Raw genomic sequence first — 13,168 nt, 5'->3', positions numbered from 1 at the left:
TGAGAGAGAGGCTGAGGGGGCCTGTTCTGTTATATACCCCCATATGAGAGAGGCTAATGGGGCCTGTTCTGTTATATACCCTCATATGAGAGAGAGGCTGAGGGGGCCTGTTCTGTTATATACCCTCATATGAGAGAGGCTGAGGGGGCCTGTTCTGTTATATACCCCCATATGAGAGAGGCTAATGGGGCCTGTTCTGTTATATACCCCCATATGAGAGAGAGGCTGAGGGGGCCTGTTCTGTTATATACCCCCATATGAGAGAGGCTGAGGGGGCCTGTTCTGTTATATACCCTCATATGAGAGAGAGGCTGAGGGGGCCTGTTCTGTTATATACCCCCATATGAGAGAGGCTGAGGGGGCCTGTTCTGTTATATACCCTCATATGAGAGAGAGGCTGAGGGGGCCTGTTCTGTTATGTACCCCCATATGAGAGAGAGGCTGAGGGGGCCTGTTCTGTTATATACCCCCATATGAGAGAGAGGCTGAGGGGGCCTGTTCTGTTATATACCCCCATATGAGAGAGAGGCTGAGGGGGCCTGTTCTGTTATATACCCTCATATGAGAGAGAGGCTGAGGGGGCCTGTTCTGTTATGTACCCCCATATGAGAGAGAGGCTGAGGGGGCCTGTTCTGTTATATACCCCCATATGAGAGAGAGGCTGAGGGGGCCTGTTCTGTTATATACCCCCATATGAGAGAGAGGCTGAGGGGGCCTGTTCTGTTATATACCCCCATATGAGAGAGAGGCTGAGGGGGCCTGTTCTGTTATATACCCCCATATGAGAGAGAGGCTGAGGGGGCCTGTTCTGTTATATACCCCCATATGAAAGAGAGACTGAGGGGGCCTGTTCTGTTATATACCCCCATATGAGAGAGAGGCTGAGGGGACCTGTTCTGTTATATACCCCCATATGAGAGAGGCTGAGGGGGCCTGTTCTGTTATATACCCTCATATGAGAGAGAGGCTGAGGGGGCCTGTTCTGTTATATACCCCCATATGAGAGAGGCTGAGGGGGCCTGTTCTGTTATATACCCCCATATGAGAGAGGCTGAGGGGGCCTGTTCTGTTATGTACCCCCATACGAGAGAGAGACTGAGGGGGCCTGTTCTGTTATATACCCCCATATGAGAGAGGCTGAGGGGGCCTGTTCTGTTATATACCCCCATATGAAAGAGAGACTGAGGGGGCCTGTTCTGTTATATACCCCCATATGAGAGAGGCTGAGGGGGCCTGTTCTGTTATATACCCCCATATGAGAGAGGCTGAGGGGGCCTGTTCTGTTATATACCCTCATATGAGAGAGAGGCTGAGGGGGCCTGTTCTGTTATATACCCCCATATGAGAGAGGCTGAGGGGGCCTGTTCTGTTATATACCCCCATATGAGAGAGGCTGAGGGGGCCTGTTCTGTTATGTACCCCCATACGAGAGAGAGACTGAGGGGGCCTGTTCTGTTATATACCCCCATATGAGAGAGGCTGAGGGGGCCTGTTCTGTTATATACCCTCATATGAGAGAGAGGCTGAGGGGGCCTGTTCTGTTATATACCCCCATATGAGAGAGGCTGAGGGGGCCTGTTCTGTTATATACCCTCATATGAGAGAGAGGCTGAGGGGGCCTGTTCTGTTATATACCCCCATATGAGAGAGGCTGAGGGGGCCTGTTCTGTTATATACCCTCATATGAGAGAGAGGCTGAGGGGGCCTGTTCTGTTATGTACCCCCATATGAGAGAGGCTGAGGGGGCCTGTTCTGTTATGTACCCCCATATGAGAGAGAGGCTGAGGGGGCCTGTTCTGTTATGTACCCCCATATGAGAGAGAGGCTGAGGGGGCCTGTTCTGTTATATACCCCCATATGAGAGAGGCTGAGGGGGCCTGTTCTGTTATATACCCCCATATGAGAGAGAGGCTGAGGGGGCCTGTTCTGTTATGTACCCCCATATGAGAGAGAGGCTGAGGGGGCCTGTTCTGTTATGTACCCCCATATGAGAGAGAGGCTGAGGGGGCCTGTTCTGTTATGTACCCCCATATGAGAGAGAGGCTGAGGGGGCCTGTTCTGTTATATACCTCCATATGAGAGAGAGACTGAGGGGGCCTGTTCTGTTATATACCCCCATATGAGAGAGAGGCTGAGGGGGCCTGTTCTGTTATATACCCCCATATGAGAGAGGCTGAGGGGGCCTGTTCTGTTATATACCCCCATATGAGAGAGGCTGAGGGGGCCTGTTCTGTTATATACCCTCATATGAGAGAGAGGCTGAGGGGGCCTGTTCTGTTATATACCCCCATATGAGAGAGGCTGAGGGGGCCTGTTCTGTTATATACTCCCATATGAGAGAGAGGCTGAGGGGGCCTGTTCTGTTATATACCCCCATATGAGAGAGGCTGAGGGGGCCTGTTCTGTTATATACCCCCATATGAGAGAGAGGCTGAGGGGGCCTGTTCTGTTATGTACCCCCATACGAGAGAGAGACTGAGGGGGCCTGTTCTGTTATATACCCCCATATGAGAGAGGCTGAGGGGGCCTGTTCTGTTATATACCCCCATATGAGAGAGGCTGAGGGGGCCTGTTCTGTTATATACCCTCATATGAGAGAGAGGCTGAGGGGGCCTGTTCTGTTATATACCCCCATATGAGAGAGGCTGAGGGGGCCTGTTCTGTTATATACCCCCATATGAGAGAGGCTGAGGGGGCCTGTTCTGTTATGTACCCCCATACGAGAGAGAGACTGAGGGGGCCTGTTCTGTTATATACCCCCATATGAGAGAGGCTGAGGGGGCCTGTTCTGTTATATACCCTCATATGAGAGAGAGGCTGAGGGGGCCTGTTCTGTTATATACCCCCATATGAGAGAGGCTGAGGGGGCCTGTTCTGTTATATACCCTCATATGAGAGAGAGGCTGAGGGGGCCTGTTCTGTTATATACCCCCATATGAGAGAGGCTGAGGGGGCCTGTTCTGTTATATACCCTCATATGAGAGAGAGGCTGAGGGGGCCTGTTCTGTTATGTACCCCCATATGAGAGAGGCTGAGGGGGCCTGTTCTGTTATGTACCCCCATATGAGAGAGAGGCTGAGGGGGCCTGTTCTGTTATGTACCCCCATATGAGAGAGAGGCTGAGGGGGCCTGTTCTGTTATATACCCCCATATGAGAGAGGCTGAGGGGGCCTGTTCTGTTATATACCCCCATATGAGAGAGAGGCTGAGGGGGCCTGTTCTGTTATGTACCCCCATATGAGAGAGAGGCTGAGGGGGCCTGTTCTGTTATGTACCCCCATATGAGAGAGAGGCTGAGGGGGCCTGTTCTGTTATGTACCCCCATATGAGAGAGAGGCTGAGGGGGCCTGTTCTGTTATATACCTCCATATGAGAGAGAGACTGAGGGGGCCTGTTCTGTTATATACCCCCATATGAGAGAGAGGCTGAGGGGGCCTGTTCTGTTATATACCCCCATATGAGAGAGGCTGAGGGGGCCTGTTCTGTTATATACCCCCATATGAGAGAGGCTGAGGGGGCCTGTTCTGTTATATACCCTCATATGAGAGAGAGGCTGAGGGGGCCTGTTCTGTTATATACCCCCATATGAGAGAGGCTGAGGGGGCCTGTTCTGTTATATACTCCCATATGAGAGAGAGGCTGAGGGGGCCTGTTCTGTTATATACCCCCATATGAGAGAGGCTGAGGGGGCCTGTTCTGTTATATACCCCCATATGAGAGAGAGGCTGAGGGGGCCTGTTCTGTTATATACCCCCATATGAGAGAGAGACTGAGGGGGCCTGTTCTGTTATATACCCCCATATGAGAGAGAGGCTGAGGGGGCCTGTTCTGTTATGTACCCCCATATGAGAGAGAGGCTGAGTGGGACTGTTCTGGTATATACCCCCATATGAGAGAGAGACTGAGGGGGCCTGTTCTGTTATATACCCCCATATGAGAGAGAGGCTGAGTGGGCCTGTTCTGTTATATACCCCCATATGAGAGAGAGGCTGAGGGGGCCTGTTCTGTTATATACCCCCATATGAGAGAGAGACTGAGGGGGCCTGTTCTGTTATATACCCCCATATGAGAGAGGCTGAGGGGGCCTGTTCTGTTATATACCCCCATATGAGAGAGAGACTGAGGGGGCCTGTTCTGTTATATACCCCCATATGAGAGAGGCTGAGGGGGCCTGTTCTGTTATATACCCCCATATGAGAGAGGCTGAGGGGGCCTGTTCTGTTATATACCCCCATATGAGAGAGAGGCTGAGGGGGCCTGTTCTGTTATGTACCCCCATATGAGAGAGAGGCTGAGTGGGACTGTTCTGGTATATACCCCCATATGAGAGAGAGACTGAGGGGGCCTGTTCTGTTATATACCTCCATATGAGAGAGAGGTTGAGGGGGCCTGTTCTGTTATATACCCCCATATGAGAGAGTGGTTGAGGGGAACTGGGATGGAGTGACTGGGACTAGGGAACCACCTCCTGTGCCTTAGTGGTTCAGTAAACTGTATACAGTCATTATCACCATGGAAATATAAAGGTTAACAGACACAGTGTGAACTATGATCTCTGGATGGTAACCCCTAGCTACAGTGGCTGTGAGGTTGTGGATGGTAACCCCTGGCTACAGTGGCTGTGATATTCTGGATTGTAACCCCTAGCTACAGTGGCTGTGATATTCTGGATTGTAACCCCTAGCTACAGTGGCTGTGATATTCTGGATTGTAACCCCTGGCTACAGTGGCTGTGAGGTTGTGGATGGTAACCCCTGGCTACAGTGGCTGTGATATTCTGGATTGTAACCCCTAGCTACAGTGGCTGTGATATTCTGGATTGTAACCCCTGGCTACAGTGGCTGTGAGGTTGTGGATGGTAACCCCTGGCTACAGTGGCTGTGATATTCTGGATTGTAACCCCTGGCTACAGTGGCTGTGATATTCTGGATTGTAACCCCTGGCTACAGTGGCTGTGATATTCTGGATTGTAACCCCTGGCTACAGTGGCTGTGATATTCTGGATTGTAACCCCTGGCTACAGTGGCTGTGATATTCTGGATTGTAACCCCTGGCTACAGTGGCTGTGATATTCTGGATTGTAACCCCTGGCTACAGTGGCTGTGATATTCTGGATTGTAACCCCTGGCTACAGTGGCTGTGATATTCTGGATTGTAACCCCTGGCTACAGTGGCTGTGATATTCTGGATTGTAACCCCTGGCTACAGTGGCTGTGATATTCTGGATTGTAACCCCTGGCTACAGTGGCTGTGATATTCTGGATTGTAACCCCTGGCTACAGTGGCTGTGAGGTTGTGGATGGTAACCCCTAGCTACAGTGGCTGAGAGGTTGTGGATGGTAACCCCTAGCTACAGTGGCTGTGATATTCTGGATTGTAACCCCTGGCTACAGTGGCTGTGATATTCTGGATTGTAACCCCTGGCTACAGTGGCTGTGATATTCTGGATTGTAACCCCTGGCTACAGTGGCTGTGATATTCTGGATTGTAACCCCTGGCTACAGTGGCTGTGATATTCTGGATTGTAACCCCTGGCTACAGTGGCTGTGATATTCTGGATTGTAACCCCTGGCTACAGTGGCTGTGATATTCTGGATTGTAACCCCTGGCTACAGTGGCTGTGATATTCTGGATTGTAACCCCTGGCTACAGTGGCTGTGATATTCTGGATTGTAACCCCTGGCTACAGTGGCTGTGATATTCTGGATTGTAACCCCTGGCTACAGTGGCTGTGATATTCTGGATTGTAACCCCTGGCTACAGTGGCTGTGATATTCTGGATTGTAACCCCTGGCTACAGTGGCTGTGAGGTTGTGGATGGTAACCCCTAGCTACAGTGGCTGAGAGGTTGTGGATGGTAACCCCTAGCTACAGTGGCTGTGATATTCTGGATTGTAACCCCTGGCTACAGTGGCTGTGATATTCTGGATTGTAACCCCTGGCTACAGTGGCTGTGATATTCTGGATTGTAACCCCTGGCTACAGTGGCTGTGATATTCTGGATTGTAACCCCTGGCTACAGTGGCTGTGATATTCTGGATTGTAACCCCTGGCTACAGTGGCTGTGATATTCTGGATTGTAACCCCTGGCTACAGTGGCTGTGATATTCTGGATTGTAACCCCTGGCTACAGTGGCTGTGATATTCTGGATTGTAACCCCTGGCTACAGTGGCTGTGATATTCTGGATTGTAACCCCTGGCTACAGTGGCTGTGGGGTTGTGGATGGTAACCCCTAGCTACAGTGGCTGAGAGGTTGTGGATGGTAACCCCTAGCTACAGTGGCTGTGATATTCTGGATTGTAACCCCTGGCTACAGTGGCTGTGATATTCTGGATTGTAACCCCTGGCTACAGTGGCTGTGATATTCTGGATTGTAACCCCTGGCTACAGTGGCTGTGATATTCTGGATTGTAACCCCTGGCTACAGTGGCTGTGATATTCTGGATTGTAACCCCTGGCTACAGTGGCTGTGATATTCTGGATTGTAACCCCTGGCTACAGTGGCTGTGATATTCTGGATTGTAACCCCTGGCTACAGTGGCTGTGATATTCTGGATTGTAACCCCTGGCTACAGTGGCTGTAATATTCTGGATTGTAACCCCTGGCTACAGTGGCTGTGATATTCTGGATTGTAACCCCTGGCTACAGTGGCTGTGATATTCTGGATTGTAACCCCTGGCTACAGTGGCTGTGATATTCTGGATTGTAACCCCTGGCTACAGTGGCTGTGAGGTTGTGGATGGTAACCCCTAGCTACAGTGTCTGTGAGGTTGTGGATGGTAACCCCTGGCTACAGTGGCTGTGATATTCTGGATTGTAACCCCTGGCTACAGTGGCTGTGATATTCTGGATTGTAACCCCTGGCTACAGTGGCTGTGATATTCTGGATTGTAACCCCTGGCTACAGTGGCTGTGATATTCTGGATTGTAACCCCTGGCTACAGTGGCTGTGATATTCTGGATTGTAACCCCTGGCTACAGTGGCTGAGAGGTTGTGGATGGTAACCCCTGGCTACAGTGGCTGTGATATTCTGGATTGTAACCCCTGGCTACAGTGGCTGTGAGGTTGTGGATGGTAACCCCTGGCTACAGTGGCTGTGATATTCTGGATTGTAACCCCTGGCTACAGTGGCTGTGATATTCTGGATTGTAACCCCTGGCTACAGTGGCTGTGAGGTTGTGGATGGTAACCCCTAGCTACAGTGGCTGAGAGGTTGTGGATGGTAACCCCTAGCTACAGTGGCTGTGATATTCTGGATTGTAACCCCTGGCTACAGTGGCTGTGATATTCTGGATTGTAACCCCTGGCTACAGTGGCTGTGATATTCTGGATTGTAACCCCTGGCTACAGTGGCTGTGATATTCTGGATTGTAACCCCTGGCTACAGTGGCTGTGATATTCTGGATTGTAACCCCTGGCTACAGTGGCTGTGATATTCTGGATTGTAACCCCTGGCTACAGTGGCTGTGATATTCTGGATTGTAACCCCTGGCTACAGTGGCTGTGATATTCTGGATTGTAACCCCTGGCTACAGTGGCTGTGATATTCTGGATTGTAACCCCTGGCTACAGTGGCTGTAATATTCTGGATTGTAACCCCTGGCTACAGTGGCTGTGATATTCTGGATTGTAACCCCTGGCTACAGTGGCTGTGATATTCTGGATTGTAACCCCTGGCTACAGTGGCTGTGATATTCTGGATTGTAACCCCTGGCTACAGTGGCTGTGAGGTTGTGGATGGTAATCCCTAGCTACAGTGTCTGTGAGGTTGTGGATGGTAACCCCTAGCTACAGTGGCTGAGAGGTTGTGGATGGTAACCCCTAGCTACAGTGGCTGTGAGGTTGTGGATGGTAACCCCTGGCTACAGTGGCTGTGATATTCTGGATTGTAACCCCTGGCTACAGTGGCTGTGATATTCTGGATTGTAACCCCTGGCTACAGTGGCTGTGATATTCTGGATTGTAACCCCTGGCTACAGTGGCTGTAATATTCTGGATTGTAACCCCTGGCTACAGTGGCTGTGATATTCTGGATTGTAACCCCTGGCTACAGTGGCTGTGATATTCTGGATTGTAACCCCTGGCTACAGTGGCTGTGATATTCTGGATTGTAACCCCTGGCTACAGTGGCTGTGAGGTTGTGGATGGTAACCCCTAGCTACAGTGTCTGTGAGGTTGTGGATGGTAACCCCTGGCTACAGTGGCTGTGATATTCTGGATTGTAACCCCTGGCTACAGTGGCTGTGAGGTTGTGGATGGTAATCCCTAGCTACAGTGTCTGTGAGGTTGTGGATGGTAACCCCTAGCTACAGTGGCTGAGAGGTTGTGGATGGTAACCCCTAGCTACAGTGGCTGTGAGGTTGTGGATGGTAACCCCTGGCTACAGTGGCTGTGATATTCTGGATTGTAACCCCTGGCTACAGTGGCTGTGATATTCTGGATTGTAACCCCTGGCTACAGTGGCTGTGATATTCTGGATTGTAACCCCTGGCTACAGTGGCTGTAATATTCTGGATTGTAACCCCTGGCTACAGTGGCTGTGATATTCTGGATTGTAACCCCTGGCTACAGTGGCTGTGATATTCTGGATTGTAACCCCTGGCTACAGTGGCTGTGATATTCTGGATTGTAACCCCTGGCTACAGTGGCTGTGAGGTTGTGGATGGTAACCCCTAGCTACAGTGTCTGTGAGGTTGTGGATGGTAACCCCTGGCTACAGTGGCTGTGATATTCTGGATTGTAACCCCTGGCTACAGTGGCTGTGATATTCTGGATTGTAACCCCTGGCTACAGTGGCTGTGATATTCTGGATTGTAACCCCTGGCTACAGTGGCTGTGATATTCTGGATTGTAACCCCTGGCTACAGTGGCTGTGATATTCTGGATTGTAACCCCTGGCTACAGTGGCTGAGAGGTTGTGGATGGTAACCCCTGGCTACAGTGGCTGTGATATTCTGGATTGTAACCCCTGGCTACAGTGGCTGTGAGGTTGTGGATGGTAACCCCTGGCTACAGTGGCTGTGATATTCTGGATTGTAACCCCTGGCTACAGTGGCTGTGATATTCTGGATTGTAACCCCTGGCTACAGTGGCTGTGAGGTTGTGGATGGTAACCCCTAGCTACAGTGGCTGAGAGGTTGTGGATGGTAACCCCTAGCTACAGTGGCTGTGATATTCTGGATTGTAACCCCTGGCTACAGCGGCTGTGATATTCTGGATTGTAACCCCTTGCTACAGTGGGTGTGATAGTCTGGATTGTAACCCCTGGCTACAGTGGCTGTGATATTCTGGATTGTAACCCCTGGCTACAGTGGCTGTGATATTCTGGATTGTAACCCCTGGCTACAGTGGCTGTGATATTCTGGATTGTAACCCCTGGCTACAGTGGCTGTGATATTCTGGATTGTAACCCCTGGCTACAGTGGCTGTGATATTCTGGATTGTAACCCCTGGCTACAGTGGCTGTGAGGTTGTGGATGGTAACCCCTAGCTACAGTGGCTGAGAGGTTGTGGATGGTAACCCCTAGCTACAGTGGCTGTGATATTCTGGATTGTAACCCCTGGCTACAGTGGCTGTGATATTCTGGATTGTAACCCCTGGCTACAGTGGCTGTGATATTCTGGATTGTAACCCCTGGCTACAGTGGCTGTGATATTCTGGATTGTAACCCCTGGCTACAGTGGCTGTGATATTCTGGATTGTAACCCCTGGCTACAGTGGCTGTGATATTCTGGATTGTAACCCCTGGCTACAGTGGCTGTGATATTCTGGATTGTAACCCCTGGCTACAGTGGCTGTGATATTCTGGATTGTAACCCCTGGCTACAGTGGCTGTGATATTCTGGATTGTAACCCCTGGCTACAGTGGCTGTGATATTCTGGATTGTAACCCCTGGCTACAGTGGCTGTGATATTCTGGATTGTAACCCCTGGCTACAGTGGCTGTGATATTCTGGATTGTAACCCCTGGCTACAGTGGCTGTGAGGTTGTGGATGGTAACCCCTAGCTACAGTGGCTGAGAGGTTGTGGATGGTAACCCCTAGCTACAGTGGCTGTGATATTCTGGATTGTAACCCCTGGCTACAGTGGCTGTGATATTCTGGATTGTAACCCCTGGCTACAGTGGCTGTGATATTCTGGATTGTAACCCCTGGCTACAGTGGCTGTGATATTCTGGATTGTAACCCCTGGCTACAGTGGCTGTGATATTCTGGATTGTAACCCCTGGCTACAGTGGCTGTGATATTCTGGATTGTAACCCCTGGCTACAGTGGCTGTGATATTCTGGATTGTAACCCCTGGCTACAGTGGCTGTGATATTCTGGATTGTAACCCCTGGCTACAGTGGCTGTAATATTCTGGATTGTAACCCCTGGCTACAGTGGCTGTGATATTCTGGATTGTAACCCCTGGCTACAGTGGCTGTGATATTCTGGATTGTAACCCCTGGCTACAGTGGCTGTGATATTCTGGATTGTAACCCCTGGCTACAGTGGCTGTGAGGTTGTGGATGGTAACCCCTAGCTACAGTGTCTGTGAGGTTGTGGATGGTAACCCCTAGCTACAGTGGCTGAGAGGTTGTGGATGGTAACCCCTAGCTACAGTGGCTGTGAGGTTGTGGATGGTAACCCCTGGCTACAGTGGCTGTGATATTCTGGATTGTAACCCCTGGCTACAGTGGCTGTGAGGTTGTGGATGGTAACCCCAGGCCACAATGGTTGTGTGGTTGTGAATGGTAAAACACTGGTTGGTTGGTAACAGACAGACAGACAGACAGACAGACAGACAGACAGACAGACAGACAGACAGACAGACAGACAGACAGACAGACAGACAGACAGACAGACAGACAGACAGACAGACAGACAGACAGAGAGAGATATAGATATGGAGATATAGATATAGAAATATAGATATATAGATAGCACACAGATGACTAGTCTACTGGGCCAAGTTTACCAACGCCAGCCAGCCCCAAACCCACAGACGACTTAGCAGCGACTAGTTCCTACTACTATGCAGCACGAGAAGCTAAACGCTGAAAACCAAAATACAGTTTTACCTTTGTCAACCAAGTCCCACATGTCTGCATTGAGAGAAAACGTGCAGAGGTTGAGAGAGTGGCGTTATGAAAAAAGGAATGGAAGGAGTTTAAAATGCACATGCATAGCCTACAGTAGATCACATGCATAGCCTACAGTAGATCACATGCATAGCCTACAGTAGATCACATGCATAGCCTACAGTAGATCACATGCATAGCCTAGATCAGCACCCACAAGCAGACTAGTGAGGAGTTTTGTCTTGTGAAAGACGCAGCATACAAAGCCGCCCTAGTTTCTAGTGGGGAACAGAGAGTTGATATCACAAAGTGTTGTTCCCCCACCCACTGTGTTTCTGACACCGGAGTGTTCTGAGGAAAAGCGCTGCTCGGATGAAATGGTGAATGGGAAATTAAACTTCCTATTTCAAAGCATTATGAGTAAATCAAAATAGCGAGGCATCCAAACTTCCATCAATCTATCTTGCGCACGCACGCACGCACGCACGCACGCACGCACGCACGCACGCACGCACGCACGCACGCACGCACACACACACACACACACACACACACACACACACACACACACACACACACACACACACACACACACACACACACACACACACACACACACACCTCCTCCTCCTCCTCCTCCTCCTCCTCCTCCTCTCCCCACTTACCGATGGTGCAGTGTTCTCCATTCCAGCCCTGGTGACACTGGCACTTGCCGTCCTTGCAGGTTCCATGTTTGATGCACAGTGGGTTACACACTCGCTGGTCGCACCCGGGGCCCGTCCAGCCCTCCTCACACTGACACGCTGCGCCCAAACACACACCGTGAGTCCCGCAGTCCACAGAACACACCTCTGTAGAGAGGGAGGAGAGAGGCATGTAAAGAGTTACACACAGCTACTGTCATTGGGGTTGGGGTTGGGTTAGGCATAACTACTAGAGTTAGGGTAAACCACGGGTTGGGGTTGGGTTAGTCATAATTACTAGAGTTAGGGTAAACTACGGGTTGGGTTAGGCATAACTACTAGAGTTAGGGTAAACTACGGGTTGGGGTTGGGTTAGTCATAACTACTAGAGTTAGGGTAAACTACGGGTTGGGGTTGGGTTAGTCATAACTACTAGAGTTAGGGTAAACCACGGGTTGGGCTAGTCATAACTACTAGAGTTAGGGTAAACCACGGGTTGGGGTTGGGTTAGTCATAACTACTAGAGTTAGGGTAAACTACGGGTTGGGGTTGGGTTAGTCATAACTACTAGAGTTAGGGTAAACCACGGGTTGGGCTAGTCATAACTACTAGAGTTAGGGTAAACCACGGGTTGGGCTAGTCATAACTACTAGAGTTAGGGTAAACCACGGGTTGGGGTTGGGTTAGTCATAACTACTAGAGTTAGGGTAAACTACGGGTTGGGGTTGGGTTAGTCATAACTACTAGAGTTAGGGTAAACTACGGGTTGGGGTTGGGTTAGTCATAACTACTAGAGTTAGGGTAAACCACGGGTTGGGCTAGTCATAACTACTAGAGTTAGGGTAAACCACGGGGCAGCTTGGATTGGGGTTAGGATAAAAGGCAAGGAGGATTGGGCAATATTTAAGGGTTAGGCCCACCCAAACGGTAAGGCGTTAGCTGAGGTACCAACTTACAGAACAGTGTGGTTCTATCCAGTTAGGGTTAGAGGTAAAGGGTTAAGGTTAGGGGTTAGAGGTAAAGGGTTAAGGTTAGGGGTTAGAGGTCAGAGGTTACAGATGACAGAATAGGGTACTACTGACCTACAGAGCAGTCTGGTCCCATCCAGTTGGGGTCACAGCTACAGAGGCCCGTGTCTGGTATGAATGCCCCGTGGCCATGGCATTGGTCTGGGCACTGTGCCCGCTGCAGCTCACAGTGTGGACCGCCCCAGCCCGGTTTACAGTGGCACTCCCCGTTCACACAGATACCATTATTAGAACAGGTCGGGTCCAGGCAGTCCACTACAGACAGAGAGGAGAAGAGGGGGAGGGAGGGGGGGAAAGAGAGGGGGAAGGAGGAAAAGAGAGGGGGAGAGAGAGAGGGAGAGGGGGAGGGAGGGAAAGAGAGGGGGAAGGAGGAAAAGAGAGGGGGAGAG

At 50.5% G+C, this 13,168-nt stretch overlaps 1 protein-coding gene across 1 annotated transcript in view; it reads right to left on the bottom strand.

The window, feature by feature from the left end:
• Nucleotides 1-13,168, bottom strand: part of LOC139572666 (teneurin-2-like) — an 85,043-nt gene that overhangs the window by 56,872 nt on the left and 15,003 nt on the right. The window contains exons 7-8 of the mRNA XM_071395344.1: nucleotides 12,834-13,034; nucleotides 11,734-11,919 (exon numbers count right to left, since the gene is read on the bottom strand). Of these exons, the coding sequence (XP_071251445.1) occupies nucleotides 11,734-11,919; nucleotides 12,834-13,034 (387 nt within the window). The remainder of the gene's footprint in view (nucleotides 1-11,733; nucleotides 11,920-12,833; nucleotides 13,035-13,168) is intronic.

This window comes from Salvelinus alpinus, chromosome 4 (assembly GCF_045679555.1).
Source record: "Salvelinus alpinus chromosome 4, SLU_Salpinus.1, whole genome shotgun sequence".
NCBI lineage: Eukaryota > Metazoa > Chordata > Actinopteri > Salmoniformes > Salmonidae > Salvelinus > Salvelinus alpinus.
This window is presented reverse-complemented; position numbering and strand designations above follow the sequence as displayed.